Below are 14,862 nucleotides of genomic sequence, written 5' to 3'. Positions count from 1 at the left end.
ATTTATAGGTTCATAAAATATTATTATTGTGAAGGCAGTTTTCTGTTGATTTACAAAGTGCCATGAAATAATTCTGTTCCCAGAAATGGATGATTAATTATGATAAATAATCATGCTCACAATATTGACTAAAATAATCATGATTATCAATTTAGCTGTAATCATGCAGCCCTAGTTCAGAATGATAATCGCTGTTAGTTGGGGCGTAGGAAACAAAGTCACAAACACCGTCCTATGATAGAATTTCACCGTAACCAGGCCAGTACAAATTAACTTCTGCAGTAACAAAACACACTGGAAGAGAGGGCCAAAGCACACTCGTCCATTGAACTTTAACGAAGGGCTGACTGCCCTGGACCCTGCGTATTGCTGCCTGCCTGCCTGCCTATAGTCTTCCATTGTGTCTCTTTTTATGGCACTTTTCAGTCTGTGAACCAAGCGCTATATTAGTAAAGCTTTACTTACTTACTTATTACATACAGCTTGATAACCACAATATTCTTCTTTGTAATGAGAAGTACCTTTGAGTGGATAATTAAAAGGTATATAGTCTACTTTGAAACCTCCTACCACTCTCCATGAAGTGGGGTGGAGGGTGGAGGCCTTCGTATCAAATTGCATGGTTCAAAAAGGATCTTTTTCCACGACACCTGACGGGGAACACTGCTGTCATTAAAAATGTGTTCAAGCATGGCACACGTTGCTATGGAGAACGCAATCTTAGCAAGCAATTCTGAAACATAGCTTATCTTTAATGTCTACATTTACATTCTGCTGGCAAGGACTTTTACACAGCACAAACCTTGGTCCTGTCTCGAACATAAAACAATATTAAGATAGGACATGTGCACTAGTAGAGATACAGAACAGTTAATTACTACTTATTTAATGTTAGCATTACATAAGTAGTGATGATGAAATAAGATAAGTATTTAAAACCTTTTTCCAATGAGCATCACTTCCGACTATCCCAATTCCTCTTATAGTTGTGTTTTCCTACATATAGGCATTTCCTCTCAAGACCTGAGCGGTTTGATGAATGCTCATCTTTGAGGATTTTTATACAGTTTGTTCTGGTTATTAGCAATTGAAATGAAATTTTATTGCAGGCTTTCATTTAAAGTCTGCTGCTGCTGGGATTGGAACTCTGAGGAGGAGCAAGTTGTCCTACTGTGTGCCCCTCTACGGCAGCACTGCAAACGTGCACTGAGCGAGATGCTCAGTGCACGTTTGCAGTGAGTCTACAAAAACATAAAGAGATACAGACGAGCACAAATGAAATGGAATTGCGAGACTGCAAGATTTAGCCTCACTTGTTTTATCTCATAAACAATGCTGAATTGTCTGCAATGTTTCAATCAGACTACACAAATGTCTTTGAACCATTCAATGATATAGGGGTATAGTTTCAGCAAGTCGCCTGTGGGGTCTGGATTGAAACAATGAATAGTCTTGATTTATACTGTGGGCCAGCAAACACCATTTTAATACTAGCAAACTCGAGTAACAGCTCCACTAATACCAAAAGTATGCAATATACGATTACAGGTAAGCAGCATGCTGAATGAGTATCAGTGTTAAACCTGCGAGGATTAGCTGAGCTTCATAAAGCTGGGCAGATTTCCTCCTGTAGCTCCTCATGTGTGTACATGCGCATACACATGCACAGGGTAAGTAGGCTGCTCCTTCTAGCAGTGGAAAATCAGACAGCATTAAAACTTCACCTGAGGCTGACACCAAGCATCCTTCTTCTATGGAGCTTCTGTGTCCCTGGCCAAAAGAACCCCGTTCGGGGGTGCCGAGGAATGTGCATTAGCTCCGTCCCGTGTGAGAGTCAAATTCACCTCAGGTGCACCTCTCCCCCTTTCCTTCCCCCAGTCCAACATCCAATCCCACAGATAAGGTGCCGTTTCCCAGCCTTACCATGGGCTTGGAATGCGCAATAGAGCTTCTGTCCAACACAATTGACATATTAACCATATAACATGAGCATATTGGAGGCAATTGGCATATTGGAGGCAAGTTGGACAAACTAATTATTTTGTGAAAGCCCAGTGCCCACGGTGGTTTTTTAATGAGTTGCTCATTCACATTAGGACATAAATGCAATTCAAAAAATAATTAGAATTCTATATACACACACGTAAATACACCAGAGCCACAAGATTAAAACCACTGACAGGTGAAGTGAATCACATTGATCATCGCATTACACATTGGCACCTGTCAAGCGGTGGGATATATTAGGCAGCAAGTGAACAGTCAGTTCTTGAAGTTGATGTGAAAGAAGCAGGAAAACTGGGCAAGCGTAAGGATCTTAGCAAATTTGACAAGAGCCAAATTGTGATGGCTAGAAGACTGGGTCAGAGCACCTCCAAAACAGCAGGTCTTGTGGGGTATTCCTGACATGCAGTGGTTAGTACCTACCAAAAGTGGTCCAAGGAAGGACAAGCGGTGAACCGGCAACAGGGTTATGGGTGCCCAGGTTCATTGCTGCGCGTTGGGAGCGAAGGCACAAATTGCTGAAAAAGTTAATGCTGCTATGATAGAAAGGTGTCAGAACACACAGTGCACCGCAGCTTGCTGCGTAAGGGGCTGCGTAGCCGCAGGCCGGTCAGAGAGTCCATGCTGACCCCTGTCCACTGCTGAAAGTGCCTACAATGGGCACATGACTGTCAGAACTAGACCATGGAGCAATGGAAGGTGGCCCGGTCTGATGAATCATGTTTTCTTTTACATCATGTGGATGGCCGGGTGTGTGCTTGCTTTACCTGGGGGAGATGGCACCCGGATGCACTATGGGAAGAAGGCAAGCTGGTGGAGGCAGCTGTGAGGCTCTGGGCAATGTTCTGCTTGGAAACCTGGGGTCCTGGCATTCATGTGGGTGTTACTTTGACACGTGCCACCTACCTAAACATTGTTGCAGACCAAATACACCCTTGATGACAACAATATTCCCTGATGGTAATGGCCTCTTTCAACAGGATAATGTGCCCTGCCACACTGCTTAAAAAAAAATTCTGGAATGGTTTGAGGAACATGACAAAGAGTGCAAGGTGTCTACTTGGCCCCCAAATTCCCCAGAACGAGCATGGGCATGGACCACAGGACACCTTCAGAGGTCTTTTGGAGTCCATGCCTTGACGGGTCAGAGCTGTTTTGGTGGCATGAGGGGGAGCTACACAACTTAAGGCAGGTGGTTTAAATGTTCAAAAGTTTTATCCAAAGTTTTTAACACCCCCATTTTGCCAGTTTTTATCTAAATTCAAGCAGTTCAAGTCCGAGTTATAAAAAAAAAAAAAATCCTTGTTCGGGGAACAAGTAATGATTTAACAACGTACAGCTGTTCTGCAGCAGTTGGAAGTAAATGAAGCCTTGAAAGTTGATGTAAGCAATTCCTAGAGGTGTCCCAACTTGTGTTGATTACTTACAAAACCTTTGTCTGTACAAAAACAGTGTTGGCACAGACTGTCATTACACCCTCTGAAGCATTATTTGGACAATATTGCACTGCAGGATGTAGTATATTGCTATAATAATGGCGAGAAAAAGACAACTAACAAAGGGAGAGGGACCATTATAACCCTTAAAACTCTAGGTTTTTCCTTTAGAGAAATTGCAAAATACACCAAGGTTTCAGTGAGTATAGTTCCCTACGCCATCAAGAGACACTTGGAAACTGGGGGAAACAATGAGAGGAAGAGTCTGCCACACGCAGACCCAAAGCCACAACAGAATCTGAAGACACGTTTCTGAGAGTCTGCATCTTGCATGGTGGGCGGCTCACAGGACAACAGCTTCAAGCACAGCTTAACACCTGTCCAAGTAAGCAAGTCTCCGGTTCAACTGTGAAGAGAAGACTTGGAGCTGCCGGTTTGACGGGTCGAGTGGCAGTAAGAAAGCCATTGTTTTGATGGCAAAATAAGAAAAAGATGCATGCCTGGGCCGTGAAACACCGCCAGAGGACTACTGAAGACTGGAGGAAGGTGTTAGGGACTGAGGAATAAAACTTCGAAGTCTTCGGTTCATCACGCAGGGTTTTTGTACGTTGTCCAGGTGATGCGAGAACTACCTTGGAAGAAAAGAACAAGCAGTCTCCAGACTTAAACCCCATCGAGCTGGTTTGGGATGACCTGGACAGAAGGTGAAAGCAACGCAACCTACAGTACAAACGCAACACATTTGTGAGAACTTCTGCAACAGTGTTGGGACAAACTTTCCCAACACTATTTGTATATTGTAGATATTGTAGATATTGGAGACACAGGCAGAGATGTTTCAAACACACCAGTTCATTGTTAAAAGTGGGCAAGATGGAACAAGCCGGGGGAAGCAGATGGACACGTCATGACAGAGGATCTCTGTGTGTACGTGGAGATCGGTGATTTCCCTGTTGCTCGTTGATTGCTTTGATGAGCAACAGGCGCACAGCCACCCTGATTTGTTGCCCCATTATCTAGACCCAAGAGAGGCGTAGCTGCTTAAACTACACCACCCCCACATCAACAGATTCCATGTTTTTTTTAATCTCCAGTTGTATATTTGTTCTACGCTTTAATTTCAGAAAACATTGAGATTAAACTGAATAAAATACAATAAAAACTGGGAAAAATTGAGGTGTTCTAAAACGTTTGACCAGTACGCACACACACACGTGTACACACACACAAACACACACACCTTTGCACGCTTAAACAGTGTGTTTCGATCACATCAAGTTCCTGCAGATTTTTCGGCTACATATTCATTCTGTGAGCCTCACCCTTCCACCTTATACCAATGGTTCTCTACTAGGTTGATATGTGGTGACTTTGCTGGCCAGTGGTATACACGACCACTGGCCTAATATTGTGTAGGTCCCCTCGTGCTGCCAAAACAATGGTAAGGTGTTGCAGATTCATCGGTTGTCCTTCCTTGGACCACTTTTGATAGGTACCAACCACTGCGTAACGGGAACACCCCACAAGACCTGCCCTTTTGGAGACGCTCTGACACAGTCATCTCACAATTTGGCCCTTGTCAAAGTGGCTCAGATCCTTACGCTTGCCCATTTTTCCTGCTTCCAACACATCAACTTCAAGAACTGACTGTTCACTTGCTGCCTCATACATCCCACCACTTGAAAGATGCCACTGGAACCAGATGATCATGTTATTCACTTCACCTGTCAGCGGTTTAAGTGTTGTGGCTGATCGGTGTATCTCAGTAAACCACACAGTTGTGTTTCTTCCTTTGTGGCACGCTGCATTACCTTGAAGGGCATATCAATTTCATAAAATGGTTGATCGCAATGCTCAGGTATGCTGTGGGATTCAAATTAGACTCAATTGGTATTAAGCAGAGGAGGAACTTACAGGGTAAGAAAATATATGTCCACCCTGGGATTTTGAGTCAGCCTTTGGATAAGCTACTAAGCACAATCTGGAAGAAGTGCTAGTGAGTGAAATCAGCTGGCTTGGTGAAGGGCAGATCTCTTACCTTCTGAACCTGGAATTTTCCACCACTGGTAGTAAAGTCATGCGGCAGTAAGAAATGATTCCATTGGTCAAAAACAATCCAATGGTAATAAGTAGTATTGGTCCAAGTCATGGTGTGTTATTGAGACTAAACCAAGCAGCACGGCTATTGAGAAGCAACTTCACTGTTAAAGCAGATATGTGTACAGTATAGGCTCTTGTAAAGGCATTCAAAATAACAAACAAATGCCAATTTTGTCATAAAATGATTTACTCATTGAGAGAATTGTCCCTTAGAAACAACAATCTAGTGGAATAGGCATTTAAAATGCAGTCATGGTACTCCCTGAATAACACTGCAGTGGTACCCGAGACAAGTTTATTTTACAAGCGTAACTTTCTCTTTCAAAACCCTAAATTTCGGATTGCCGCTGATTTTCTTGTTGAAAAGCGACAGCAACTGCTCCTCAGATTTGAAATTGCTGTCACCGCTGAATGAGTAGTACGCTGACAAAACCTGTGGAAATAAAATAAAAAGAAGTTAAAATGCGCATCAGCAGTATCTGCCTGGTTTGGAAGAAAAAGAGAGGAGTAAATTGCAATGTCTACAACATACTTTTATATTATTAACAAAAAATGTTTTCATGAGATTCCCTCACCTTCTTCCGGAGTTTCTTCACTGAAAGTTCGTGGTCGGGTGATTGTCTTAGGACGGCCTTGATTGTTCCTTTCCAGTTGAATTTGCCTGTCGGTGTGATGGCATGAAACAGAATTATCCTCTGACTAAACGCTGAAATTATAGAACAAATCCCAACACTGACCCCTAGTGACTCACTTCACATTCTCAAATTTATGAACACCAGAGAGGACTGGACACCACGTACCTCTGGATGCTTCTTGTTCCTCGGTCTCATCTGTCGTTTGTGCCTCGGCAGAATCTGCAGTTTGGTCATCTGAGGGAAACGAGGGAAGACGTGATAAGAATTAATGTTGATACCGAGAGTCATTGTGTGTGAGTGTAACAATACTGTAACAACAAAACAGCATAATCTGCCAACATGTCTGCCAAGCTAAAAACTATTTTTTTAAAGTTCAACAACATACTAGATGAGAACATTTTATTTAAAGTGAATAATAATGTTGTTTTTTACTTTTTCAAAAGACTATACAGATATGAAAGTAAAGGGTATATTAATGGAAGTTGAATCACAAATATTACAGAATAAAAAGATGTATTACCATCCCACTCATCATTTTTAGAAGCAAATGTTTCCCCATCCACACAGCACATATTAATAAACCATGAATAAAACATAATTTTCAATTAAACTATGATAAAATGTATGTGTCCCTCAGTTCACTTCAATGATGTTCACTTCATGATCATTTAAGCCTTCAGAGGAGCTCAATTCAAAAGCTGGTAAAGGATATTGTTTATTATGGGGTCTGTCCAGCATAACCAATCCACCCCGTCTGTCACTGATAATATAGAGAACACAGTTTTTTAATAAATTCTTTATGATATAGGAAAAAAACAAAACATGTTATTTACTGCTAATTATTAGCTAATTAATTTAACCCCAAGTACATTTTTGTGTGGCGACCATTTTAGGAGGACATTTTCTACCGCGTCACAAGTAATGCCTGTGCATTTATGGATGATAAAAATAAGGCTCTTGTGCCTGAGGGTGGAAAATGTTTTCTGGGAAGTTCAACATGTATATCAAACTTAAAAAATGTGTTCTTTCTTAATAAAAATTCTGAAACGAGAAAGGCAAAATGGCCCCCATCTCGTGAAATGACTCCTGAAGCATAATACAGAGAAAGAGCAGACCTATTTGCTAATGCTTATTTGCTTAAGTGCTCAGGCATCCCGTTCCTAGACGTTTCCACTTGGTCATTACGATTAAACTGAAGAACAAATTGATTTCAAAATACAAGCCTACAGTGTGGTCATACCGTCAGAACTTTGTTCTTTGCTTTTTTTCCTTCTCTTAGTAGGCCCCTTGTCTCCGGCATCCTGGTCTCCGTTTTTCTCTTCCTTACAAGCCCTCTTCCTCTTTTTGTCCTTTATTTTCTCTGTGCCATCCTGCTGCTCCTCTGTGGTGTTGTTATTAGTGCGCTTCTTGACCTTGCCGTTCTTCTCCTGCCGGGCCTCTTTACGCTCTTGCTTGTTGAGCTTCTTGTTCTTCTTAGGAACCGGCATCTCTGATGAACCGCTGTGCTCTTGACTTCCGTTGCTTTCTGTTTGGACCTCAGTCTTGGCCTCTTCGGGGGCGCCATTCTGTTTGGAGGCCTCTGGACCCTGCAAGACAAAAAATAAATAAATAAATAAATAAATAAATAAATAAATAAATAAACAATTATAGGATTTCACTGGTAGGGAAAATGACAAACACACTGGAAATAGAGGAAAATCTTGCACAGCCTTGAACCAAAACATATTTTATTTAGCCGTTGAACACAACTATTTGGGAAGACAGATTTTATTTATGATATGATATGATTTATGATAAAAATGTTTGCATTGGATAAACTCTCTCTATTGTGTAATGGACAACTTTAAATACAAGCAGATTAAATACAATAATTAAAAGTAATGTTCAAATCGAAGCACCTGGGTACTACTCTGAGCTGTATTAGGTTCCAGGCTGAGATGGAATAGCTTACATTGCTTGTTGCTGCAGAGAAGATTTCCCACACTTCGTCCTGCAGACTGGGATTGGTGATTCTCAAACTGTTTTTCATCCAGTTCTGATGAACAGCCAAGTGAAGAAGAGGAAATCTGATTAGTCTGAGTCGGCAATATGGAAGCAAATAAGTGCCATTATGTTTTGACTATAGAAAAAAAAAATTGAAATTGAAACTACTTTTAATACACAACATTGAAACGCTTCAATATTTGAAAACAAGGTATCTTAATTAATTTGTTTAGAATTCACCTCTTTGAAATTCAAATATATTTCAATATCATATGAAAAAATTCAATAGCAACAAGGTGACATAAAAAAACGTAATGGCTTTAAATATTCAAAACATTATGGCACTAATTTGCTTCCATACTGCAAGCCTTAAAGCGCGCACACACACACACACACACACACACACACACACACACACACACACACACACACACACACACACACACACACACACACACACACACACACACACACACACACACACACACACACACACGCACAATTAAAATTGATCATTTTAACCAATAAATTGTCTGGTTTCACAGAAAAAACACCATTACAGATAAACATATGTGTACAATATTCAACATTAATAGAATATTTATTTATTTACATAATAAAAAATAAATATTTTTTTCTCCAGAAATGAGCATGTGATGAGCAAAAGATGGTATTTGAATGTATCTTAATCTCAATTTTCTCTTAAAACTATTACCAACCTGAAATTTAGCCTTTTTCCTTGGAATATTATCATACAAACTGAATTGATTGAGAATATTCTTCAGCTTTGGGCTTATCCCAGGTTTGTTCATGACAGCATGGATTCTCTGTTGAGAGAATAAATAAAGCAGGATGAACAAATAAAAGAGGGAGATGCACGAGGGTGAACAATGATATGTATGAACTCCTTCTGTTAATATATGCTTTATTATTTCTTCAATGTTTTCTTGGTTAGTTGCACTACGAAGGGGTAAGGTAATTTCCAACTTCACCTGTCTAGGAACTACAACATGGTTGTAAAAACAGAGCAATTTGTATTTTTCACGTAGTTACACTTCCATGTACTGATGGGTGGTCATTAAATTACAAAAATATACAACATAAAATGCCAAAAAAAAGCAATTTAATACAATTCGGACAGATAGCTAGATACTTTTTCATCCCCAAAGAGAAGTTGAGGTGTCACAGCAGCACTCAATACGCTAAAATAATAAAACATAGATAGGAAATGTGCCGACACAAAACACATACAAAGTTTACAGCAGAATAAAATGCCAATATAGTAATATATGCATTCTATACCTGGATCCACTGCTGCTGTTTGACATCCCCTTTCTTTGACTTGGCCTCGTAACCTTTTCCTCCATACTTTTGGTCTTCACTGATGCATTTGATGTGATTCTTATAGTCATCACCCCTAGAATCAGAATCAGATTTCTGTTTATTGTTGCCATGGATATTTCCATATAGAAGGGATTTATCTTGAGAGTGGTTGCATTGTACTTGAAGACAAGTAGCATAACTAAACAATGCTTAAAATTAATGGCAAATACAAAAATCATACAGTGATGTAAAACAAACAAACAAACAAAAAAAGAACCAAAGGCAATCCAAACGGGAAAGCAGCCCATTCAATGCATTTTCAACAAAACAGTCAATTAAATTGTTATTTACCAGAAATCTTTCCCACAGTCTATGCAGGACAGGGCCTGGCATCCTCTGCACATGTTGACGTGTTTGTCAACCTGGGCTCGCTTCAGGGACTCGCCGCACGCATTGCAGGTGAAGAACACCATGTTGGACTATATCTACCAAGCTCAAGTAACGACGACCCGGTTTAAAACTGTCATCTGTTCAATCACGGTCTAGTGGACTCTACCTTGAGTGGATCAAACGACTGACGGGGAGCGCCGATCGCACAAGATGGATCTTTAATCAAATTATAGACCGGATTCACTTTCTATCGTTAACGGGACAATGCGTGTAACGCAAAGGAATCTGTCCGTGCGAAACTTTTCAAAACACACGTGACCACAGTACCTTATATTCGGTAGCTACATACAATTTGGTCCGTGGGGGACTCCAAATCAGACAAACGTTCCGACTACAATTGTTCCCCCTTTTTTCCAGTTGTTTTTTTTCCTGACATTATCGTGAATAAAGCGATTATGATGATGTCGTTTATTGCGTCGGTGCTTTTTGTCCCGCTGTTTAATCACCGAAGATGGGGCTTACATTTCTTCACATAGACACAAACGTGCGATTTACTAGCTGCACCAGGAAATGAACTCCGTGCCGCGTTCCTCACACACGGAAATCAGTAATTCTGAGATCCGGCACATTCCGAGGACTCACGGTGTGTGCTGCCATGTTGCCCTGGCGATGGATCCCCGGCTCGTTCAGCTCTGACTTGAGTGATTGATCCGAAATTCCTACCAACTTTAATGGCCGCTGCTTTGCACTTCTCTGAGAAGGAAATTGGATTTTCTCCGAGCTGCGGCTTAAATGGAAGGCAGCATTGCATGCAAAAAGTGACCACTCATCCAAATAAAAGGTGAGTCGCTCAGGAACGTTTTAGTTCTTATCTCCGTTTTGTAGTCGTAGAGCTTCGGAGATGCATGAATTGACTAGATATATTGTTTTATTATCGTGCCCATAACTATCGTGCATTGATTGAAAGTGCTTCTGGACAACACTAGCATTGTAGCGTTAGCTGCGCGGTCCATTATTTTTGTCATGGTTGGTCACGGAGCAACCATGCTCTTATATATTTATATATTTACATTATATGCATTGAGTTGTTCAGTCCAATTTCGGACTTTTTTTTAATTCAACGTAATTATTCTTCGAGTAAAAAGTTTTTTTTTGTTTATTGTTGTTATTGCACGTCTGTACACACACACACACACACACACACACACACACACACACACACACACACACACACTATTTCCCTGTGTGGGTACCAGAAATAAAGAGCTTGAGTCTTGTCTTGATGGCTAGATCTGCGTGGATCCATACTGGGCAGCCATGGATCCGTTGTCCAGCCACAGCTCGTACCTTCTGCAGCAGCTGCAGGAGCAGAGGATCCAGGGGCTGCTCTGTGACTGCATGCTGGTGGTCAAGGGCGTCTGCTTCAAAGCCCACAAAAATGTATTGGCTGCTTTCAGCTCCTACTTCAGGTGCCTATAGATCAGTTGTAACTTAACTGCACTGGCAGCATATGTTCCACCATATAACCCCTCTAAAGAAAGTCAAAAGATTGATTGATTAACTGTTCATATTTCTAGGTCCTTGTTCCAAAACTCCCCCAGCCAGAAGAATGACGTCTTTCACTTGGTCATTCAGGATGTAAGCGGCATCGGGCAGATATTGGACTATATGTACACCTCTCATCTCGATATCAACCAGGATAATGTGCAAGCGCTATTGGACATTGCCCAGGGTTTGCAGGTTCCAAACCTCCAGACCATGTGCAATGCTTTCCTCAAGCCCTGCCCTCCGCCGCCGGACACCCCGTCTCTCTCTCTGCCGGGCGTCTCTCTGAGCGCCGATCAGGACTGTCTCCTCGGAGGCAGCCTTCCCGCTGATATGGACCTCCACTGTCCATCGTCTGATGCCCAGAGGCCCGGCTGCGGTGGTGACCTGGACCACGCCAAGAGGCCACATGTTTCAGCGCGCCCCAGCAGTTCAAACTGTGAGACGGTGGCAGGACCTCACGCCCCTGTTGAGAAGCAGTTGGTCCATGGCTACAAGCTCCGCAACTTCTACAGCAAGCAGTACTTCAAACAAAGTGAGGCACAGACTAAAAGTGCGGCCTCGAACCAAGGCCCGAGCCCTTTGCTGATGGTGGGTGATCAGCCGGGTCAGCTGGGGATGAGTCAGGGAGCCACTTTAAGTCCTGTTTGTTCCGGAAGCACGGTTCAGCTAAACCCCCCATGCAGCGCTGCACCAGTTGAAAATAACTCAGTCTTACTGCCCGCACAGCCTTCATCTGCTCCCAACAACGAGTCGGCAGACTCTGCCTTCAATAAGCCAATGCGGCCAAAGAAGGCTGTCTACCTGAAGAAGTACAACTACCTGCGGTCACAGAAGGCCTTGGAGGACATGTGGGCGGAGTCCGTCGGTGAACCAATCCTCAGCTGTCCTAGAGAGAGTCCTCAGAAAGAGCCTTCGGTCCAGAGTGGAGCTTCAGATGTGGCGGAGGTCGTCCCTGTGCAAAGGGAGGAGGTTTCAGAGGCAGCGACAGACGTTCTACAGACACTTCCGAGTCCCTCCCCTGTGGACCAAGAGGAACCAGACCCAAAGACGGTAGAAGAGCCCCCGCAGCAGGTGGCACACAAGCGGTACTGCTGTTCAGTGTGTGGAAAGGTCTTCAAACACACCAGCAACTTGGAGCTTCACAAACGTTCTCATACAGGTATCTTTTAATGTGCTGAGATGTCCAGTATAATACTGTAAGCATCTTTTGATGCAGTATTTATTAACAGGGGTTTTACCGCCCTTTTGCAGGTGAGAAGCCCTTCCAGTGTAATATTTGTGGGAAAAACTTTTCTCAGGTAACCTTTGAATCCTATTCTTAATGTATTGCAGGTTTTTCCGTAAGTTCACTTTGAAGCTATTGCTGAATGACTGTTTTTCCGATTGTTATTTTTTATTTTCTCTGCAGGCTGGGAACTTACAGACACATTTGCGCCGACACTCCGGAGAGAAACCATATATCTGTGAGCTGTGTGGAAAAAGGTAATTGCTGTTTTCTTTAAATAGAGGATCTAGAGGTTGTATTATATGCTTAAGTAACGCTTGGATATACACGTGTGATCTCCAGCTTTGCTGCGGCGGGGGATGTTCAGCGGCATATCGTGGTCCACACGGGGGATAGGCCGCACCTGTGTGATATATGTGGTAGAGGTGGGTAAGAGGGTCGGGATGCATTCAGAGTAAACTTGGAGTGCTGGTACTGAGGGATCATGTCGCCCATCCTGCCCTGTCCTCTGCACAGGTTTTAGCAACTTCAGCAATCTCAAGGAACACAAGAAGACTCACACCACTGACAAGACCTTCACCTGTGACCAGTGTGGAAAGTCCTTCAACATGCAGAGGAAGCTGCTGAAGCACAAGGTCCGCCACGCCGGGAAGAAAAGCCACCGCTGCGACACCTGCGGTAAGACAGAGCCCGTGCCCTGGCTTGGGGAGATTAACTTAATTAAGTTGGAGGAGGTGAATGAATACACAACAGGCACAACTCTGATACTTGATGCATATTTCATGTTTTATGTTCGAGATCAATATCAGGAAAAAAAAAAAAAAAATCGTACTCTCTAATCTAGCCTGAAATATCCCGGAAATGCTTTTGTCTCATCGTTGTTGCAGCCCGATGTAAACAAGAGTGAAGAAGGCCACGTGATAGCAGCAGTAGCCATGTGTGCCCTAACGTTACCATAACAACAACAAGAAGCAAGATACTGCGCAAAGCACGTGTGTTGGAGTTGCCACCATGTCAGTGGCGTGGCAGCACTTCACACTGAAGCAAAATATCAGAGTGCAATATTAAAGTGCATCAAAAGCACTTGCAGAAGCATCACCTGATATAATAAGTTCAGTCTATTCAGGCTAAAGTTCTTATTAATAATAATAATAATAATAAAAAAAATGAAAGAATATTGGATTGATATCAGCAGATACTCAAAAGTTCAGCATCTTGTGTCTGAAAACAAAAATAGTTATTGTGCCTTGTGTCTCTACTTTATTATATAATATTCATGGGTTTACTTCCTGAGTGGATCTGTTATATTACACTATTATAGTGGTCTAAAATTAACATGAAAAACAAATGAGTTGTTCATCGCAATTATTCAGATGACAATTAATTGCCAACTAAGATGTTGTGATATCCTGTATGTTGCATTCTTATATTGTGGTCTAATGACACAAAAATTGCGATCCTACTCTTTGTAGGAAAGTGCTTCATGGACTCGGGGGACCTGCGTCGCCACGTGCGCTCACACACCGGCGAGAGACCGTACGTCTGCGAGGCCTGTGGCAAGAGCTTCACCCGCTCCGCTCTGCTGAGGAGACACAGCACCGTGCACTGCAAAGGCGCCTGCGCCGACAGCCCCATCCCGGACGATGACCCTGAGCGGCCCGGCAGCTCAGACACATCTGTCTCCCTGTCTCAACCAGGGAGCCACGGGGGTCCCGTGGCCCATTCCGCCGAGCCACCTTTTCCCGGCGCGATGCCCCACGCGGGGGTAGAGAAATCCACGCCCGCTGCTTCAGTGGCACAACACCCCCCAGACGAGACCCCGTCTCCCGGCGTGCACCTTAGCTCCGCTTCTACCTCCGCCACCTGCCTCCCGGAACTGCGCTCCCTCGTCCCTCACCACCTCCTCTCCTCCAACAGGAAAAGCCCCCCGCCTCCCGCAGTGGACCACCTGAAGCTGGCCAAGCATCACCTACCCCAGGAGGCTGTGTACGGCCCGTATGTGGAGAACGGTGCCGTGGCGATGGAGCTGGGCGGAGGTTTGGCAGGAAAGGCCTTTCTCCCTTTGACTGACAATCACTGTGGCTCCCTCGCGGCCTCTAGCAAGGCTAATGGTAGCTCCTATAGGGGTAACGAGGGCCCCTTTATCTCCAGCGTGACCTTATGGGGCTTGGCCATGAAGACTCTGCAGAATGACAATGACAATGACATGGAGCAGTAA

The 14,862-nt window shown here is 43.2% G+C and overlaps 2 protein-coding genes across 2 annotated transcripts; one reads left to right on the top strand and one right to left on the bottom strand.

The window, feature by feature from the left end:
- Positions 1-5,721: 5,721 nt before the first annotated feature.
- On the bottom strand, positions 5,722-10,177 carry lyar (Ly1 antibody reactive homolog (mouse)). The gene is made up of 8 exons (XM_080001246.1): positions 9,833-10,177; positions 9,461-9,575; positions 8,878-8,985; positions 8,127-8,210; positions 7,416-7,761; positions 6,341-6,409; positions 6,116-6,201; positions 5,722-5,973 (listed from the first exon to the last, which is right to left on the bottom strand). The coding sequence occupies exons 1-8, from the start codon at positions 9,952-9,954 to the stop codon at positions 5,836-5,838; spliced, it is 1,068 nt and encodes a 355-aa protein (XP_079857372.1). The 5' UTR covers positions 9,955-10,177; the 3' UTR covers positions 5,722-5,835.
- Positions 10,178-11,188: 1,011 nt separating this feature from the next.
- zbtb49 (zinc finger and BTB domain containing 49) lies at positions 11,189-14,862 on the top strand (the record flags this gene model as incomplete). Its single annotated transcript, XM_080001574.1, has 7 exons — positions 11,189-11,340; positions 11,449-12,578; positions 12,671-12,717; positions 12,828-12,901; positions 12,987-13,069; positions 13,161-13,322; positions 14,117-14,862. The coding sequence occupies 7 exons, from the start codon at positions 11,189-11,191 to the stop codon at positions 14,860-14,862; spliced, it is 2,394 nt and encodes a 797-aa protein (XP_079857700.1).

This window comes from Zeus faber (genome assembly GCF_960531495.2).
Source record: "Zeus faber genome assembly, chromosome: 5".
Lineage (NCBI taxonomy): Eukaryota > Metazoa > Chordata > Actinopteri > Zeiformes > Zeidae > Zeus > Zeus faber.
The sequence above is the reverse complement of the archived record's forward strand: the minus strand, read 5'-3'. Positions and strand labels throughout refer to the sequence as shown.

Coding starts and splice junctions, on each gene's coding strand:
- lyar (XM_080001246.1), bottom strand. CDS start 9,954: ATGGTGTTCTTCACCTGCAATGCGTGCGGCGAGTCCCTGAAGCGAGCC. Junction 6,410..7,415: donor CAAAGAACAAAGTTCTGACG/GTATGACCACAC, acceptor CGTTTCCCTCAG/ATGACCAAACTGCAGATTCT. Junction 6,202..6,340: donor GGAACAAGAAGCATCCAGAG/GTACGTGGTGTC, acceptor TCACACCGACAG/GCAAATTCAACTGGAAAGGA.